Genomic DNA, 5,155 nt, shown 5'->3' with positions numbered 1-5,155 from the left:
GATGTTGTTACAGATGGTGATGTTGTTACGGATGGTGATGTTGTTACGGATGGTGATGTTGTTACAGATGGTGATGTTGTTACAGATGGTGATGTTGTTACAGATGGTGATGTTGTTACAGATGGTGATGTTGTTACAGATGGGGTTACAGTGTTGTTGTTATTTGTTACAGATTTCGATATGGATGATATTGGTTACCCCACGGCATAGATGGTGTTCAGCCTGCGGTTGCAGTTCTGCTGTCGCAACACCTGCTCAGCATACTGGTAGGTTACCAGACTGGGTTTTCCCAGCAGTGCCTTGTACTCCAGTTCCCGACCCGTCAGCTTCCTGTAGACTGACTCCAGACACAGTAAGAACATCCCATGGCCAAACCTACAGCAACACAGCAGCAGTCAGAGCCATCAGCAGGACGCCTCCACTTTAGCACCTGTGGTAAGTCTGTGGCTGTTACCGTGGTGATGGGGCCTCAGCCATCCACAGCAAGTCCGTGTTGCAGGCTAAGACTGGCAGCTGTGGTGAAAGCTGGGTGTCATACCCACACTCTGGCCTGCCATTGGTCAGAAGCACGTCAATCAGCAGCTGCAAATTGGTCTCCCATCTGACTGGCTCCCCAAACAGGATGATCGCTATGGAAACACCGAAAGTCAGAAAAGGAGCTGATGAAGAAAAGCCATTCCACTTCCTGTGTGTTGGCTGTCTTACCTTGTATCTGGGGGAGACTCTGTGGTGGAGATGACTGAAACAAACAAAGTGATGATGGAATGAACAAACATAACTCTGGAAGAAGAAACACTAATGAGCATGTGGAGCGCAATTTAACTTACTGATTACTGCCATTTTTGCTTTTTAAAATAAATAAATAAATAAAAATCAGCACTATTTACCAGGTAGAACGAAGTCTCATTCTCACCAATCAGAAACTGTTTGCACAAATGGCTCTGAGTTTAATGTCTGCAGGACTCACAGGAAGTGTGGGATTCCTGCTGTGGTCCACCATGTCCAGCAGGGGGTGGTGTTCTGAGAGCTGCTCCATGGTCATCACCCTCTGAAAACCCAAACTGGAAGAGCCATTCAGGATTGCAACACCCAGATTTTTCATTCAGACGTTCCGACAATTAAAGTCCCGCAATCAAAAAAATCTGTCTGAGTGAAAAACACCTCACAGTGTCTCATCATCCAGACAAATATTTGGAAAAATTTGTTAAAATCAGATTAACAAGCAGGATTAAGGTTAACCTGGGGGGTATTCCAGGAACTGTGTTCATCAAACTCCGAGTTTAAAAACAAACTCTGAGGTGATCAGCTGATCAGAGTTAGTTCAGCCAACTCTGAGCATGTTGAGCCTGAGTTAAGCATGTGCGCAAGTAGAGAAAGAAAGCCAAGAAAGCGCTTTGATTTTAATCCAGGGAACCGAAGAATGCAAAGACATTTATCAGTTTAATCACTTTGCACCACCGATTTCATCAATGCAGACAGAAATGATGTAATTTTTAATAATGTCAGCTATCACAACTTGAATCCATCCATTCGCTTATCCTTTTCAGTGTTGTGGGGGCGCTGGAGCCAATCCCAGTTGTCATAGGGCGAGAGGTGGGGTACACCCTGGACAGGTCGCCAGTCTGTCGCAGGGCCAACACACAGAGACAGACGACCATTCGCACTCACATTCACTCCTATGGGCAATTTAGATAGTGGAGATTGATCAATTAACCTAACTGCATGTCTGTGGACTGTGGGAGGAAGCCGGAGTACCCGGGGAGAATCCACGCAAACACGAGGAGAACATGCAAACTCCACACAGAAAGACCCCGGGCTGATGGTGGAATTGAACTCAGGACCTTCTTGCTGTGCGGCAACAGTGCTAACCACCGTGCTCATGAATCCTAATTTTAGATCTGATTTTAAATCTAATTATTCATCTGAAGTCCAAGAGGGATCTGCACTCGAGTCTGTTTTTAATTAAAAACTGTTTGCTACAGTTAACGACCATTTCATTATTTCAAAAATTCCAGTAAAAATAAAGAATTCCCTGAGTTCTGTCATAACTGGATAAAAATGCTGATAATGTCGCTCTAATATCAGCTTCAAGCTAAAAAAAAGTTTAAAAAAACAAAACACACGGGATCAGCTGGGAAATGACCGAGCAGACCTGGATCTGGGACGAATCCGATCTGAATCCCTGATCAAAAATCTGTTTGGATCCGTCCTGCTGTGCAAGTGGACTCGGTTTGCTGATCGGTCACGGAGCCCATGTTCTGGCTGATCTGGTTCTGGGTCGACCTGCCGAGGCCGACTCAGGTGATTTTCAGTGGTTACATTTCACGATTACAGTCAGACTGTCTGCAGTGACTTTAAACACATTTAGTTCAGCTTTAGTTTTAAAGTCATCTCAGCCTGAACTTCACTCGAATAAGATCCATTTATCCATCAGAGTGATTGATTATAATGAACCAGATGATTGATCAGAGTGATTGATTATAATGAACCAGATGATTGATCAGAGTGACTGATTATAATGAACCAGATGATTGATCAGTGTGATTGATTATGATAGTTTTTGTAAAAACATCTGCAGATTAATTGTTTGCTCTGAGCTTGGACAGAATTGACTTGAATGAGGAAATGAGTCAGTTGGCTGGTTCAGGTGCAGCAGAGGGGAGGAGTCAGAGAGAAACCATGGCAGCCAGCAGGTTAGTTTGGAGTCTGTTACCATGGTAACTGACTCAGAGTAGAAGTTAACAGTATTTCTGGGACAGAAAAGTTTCCTTCATCTCAGGGTTAGCGCAATCAGAGCTGCAGCTAAACCTGCTTCCTGGAACCCCTCGTGATCTCTCTGTGAGCACCAGGATGAGGTCCTGTCTGCAGTTTTCTGAACCTGATGAACTTTGAGGAGGATACGTGTTGGCGATGTGTGTCACCGGCCCCTGTCCAGACACAAGGACGCATTTATCGTGGAAACTCTTCATCATCTGCAAAGGACTGTGGGAAAGGACCACCTGCTCCGGCGTGATCTACAGACAGAGAGAGACATGAGTGGTCCGAAGAACAGCTGTAGATAAAAGATGGACCCAGCCACTGACGGCGCCTCCACGAGACAAAGTGACGCGCTGATGTTCTTTAGTGTGAGCCATGCTTTAAAAATGGACCCTCGGATGCGCTGTAGACTTGAAGTGGTCCCATGATTCTACATTCAAGTCAGGAGGATTCAGGATGAATCCTGGCGTCCAATCACAGCACAGATATGAGCAACAACACAATGAATTAAAACATTTTAGGGCTGTCAATGTTAACATAATGCAATTAAAATTTTTAACACAAGTAACCCATCTGGAGCGCAGAATGACTGGAAGTCCCTGAAATGTCTCTGTCAGTTTATCCAAAGTCTGTCCGTCCACATGAATGTTAATCGCGTTAATGTTAGCACGTGAACACTGACAGCCTTAAAAATGTTCATGGCAAAACAATGAACTTGAATAAATGTCACTGTCTGACATCATGTTACACAGTGTTGAGCCACACGGGCTCATTTGTAACGGAGGTTAAAGGTGTTAAATTCATAACATTCACAACAAGAATAACACACATGAGTCGTGACACGGGTCAGCTGAGCTGCTCAGAGACAGGAACAGTTACATCCAGCTCTTCAAAATAAGAGCTGAAAGGTGTGTTTTATTGTGTTAACTCATTACTGTGTAAAGTCAAAGTCACAGTGATTTAATGGTCAGTAAAAAATGTTCAGAATTAGCAGATAGATGATTCTGCTCTCCTGCATCAGCTGCCTTTAAAGAGTAAAAGTATCGGTACTTGTATCAGCAGCTCTACCAACCAGAGCCAACCCCTCGCACCATGTGACAGTCATGTGATGTTAGGGCTATCTTCCTCCTCTCCTCTTCATCACCTCCTGAGTTGAATTTAGAGTCATGGGACCTCTTAAAGTTATAAATTAATGACATTAAAGCCCAACAGAGTCCCGTGAACACGGAGAAGCCCTCATTGTGTTTATGCAGCCGTGTCACAGCTTCCACAGCGAGAACACGGTGAGCACAGATTAACTTTACCAGAATCACCTGAGACACACACACAGGTAGGGAGGAGGCTCACTGAGAGGTGAGGAAACAGGCTGACTGTGTTAAATTATACGTAAGAGTCCAAAAAAGCTTAAATAATCGATCGATAAACGGCGCCTACACAGCTGGAATCAAAACAGGAAGTTCTGCAGCCTCCTACCTGGACGTCCAGCAGGTGAGACAGCTGCTGGGCTTTGTGGTGTCTCTGGCAGCTTCCTGCATTGGTGACGAAGACAGTGGGAAAAAGGAAGTTGTTGTTACTGTCCAGGAGCTTCCTGAAAGCTCGCCGAGCAGCTGGGATCACGGCGGACCCACGCACCAGGACGCCATCCACATCGAAGATGACGCCCGCCTGACGGACAGGTACGAGAGAGAAAGACAAGTTATTCACTTTTCCTCCATCATGTGAAGAAGCCTGCTGTTGTCCGACAAACAGTAAGACACGATCAATAGATTATCAATAGTTATCAGTCTGGGTTCATAGGATGTCATAACACACACACTGACCTGCCTGCTGGAAACATGTCTGACCGTCTGCTGCAGGAAACCTCGACACCACATGACGCGCAGGTCCCTCTGCCGCTCATCGCTCTTTATAGCCACACAGCTGCGATGTCACCAGTGGGAGGAGCCTGATGCAGCACACTTGCGTTGTCACCACAAAAAAAGCTTCTGCTCAGCTGACGGTACGGTATTTTCCTGTGACACAGACAGAGATGAGGGATGGGTTACCTGTGGAGGAGAAGAAGGCGTGGCCTCGAGATAACCTGGTCATGTTAGTTTGGTCATTAGTTGATTAGCTCCTATATTAAGCTGATAACAGGAATTGAAAAATAGATCCTGTTACCTGAGCTAAACACTCAGCTTTAAGTCTCAGACATGTGATCTATAAATGAAGTGTAAACTGTACCTGTACAGGTGGGAGGAGTCACCTGGATCCAACAGCACCTCAGGTTCAGCTTCAAGTTGAGGTTCAGGGTCACGATTGGTTCACTGGAGATAAGGACGCTGAAGCAGACGCACACACACACACACACACACACACACACACACACACACACACACACACACACACACACACACAC

The 5,155-nt window shown here is 45.4% G+C and overlaps 1 protein-coding gene across 1 annotated transcript in view; it reads right to left on the bottom strand.

The window, feature by feature from the left end:
• Positions 1-5,128, bottom strand: part of LOC102215635 (cat eye syndrome critical region protein 5) — a 6,645-nt gene extending 1,517 nt beyond the window's left edge. Inside the window, exons 1-8 of the mRNA XM_005754211.1 lie at positions 4,981-5,128; positions 4,578-4,769; positions 4,231-4,422; positions 2,902-3,014; positions 968-1,061; positions 706-739; positions 455-629; positions 199-375 (exon numbers count right to left, since the gene is read on the bottom strand). Of these exons, the coding sequence (XP_005754268.1) occupies positions 199-375; positions 455-629; positions 706-739; positions 968-1,061; positions 2,902-3,014; positions 4,231-4,422; positions 4,578-4,631 (839 nt within the window). The 5' untranslated portion in view covers positions 4,632-4,769; positions 4,981-5,128. The remainder of the gene's footprint in view (positions 1-198; positions 376-454; positions 630-705; positions 740-967; positions 1,062-2,901; positions 3,015-4,230; positions 4,423-4,577; positions 4,770-4,980) is intronic.
• Between the last annotated feature and the right edge of the window lie 27 nt (positions 5,129-5,155).

This window comes from Pundamilia nyererei, unplaced genomic scaffold, assembly GCF_000239375.1.
Source record: "Pundamilia nyererei isolate P.nyererei 1_Seehausen unplaced genomic scaffold, PunNye1.0 scaffold00523, whole genome shotgun sequence".
In the NCBI taxonomy this organism is placed as follows: Eukaryota; Metazoa; Chordata; class Actinopteri; order Cichliformes; family Cichlidae; genus Pundamilia; species Pundamilia nyererei.
Note: the sequence above shows the minus strand (reverse complement) of the source record. Positions and strands in the feature narration are given on the sequence as shown.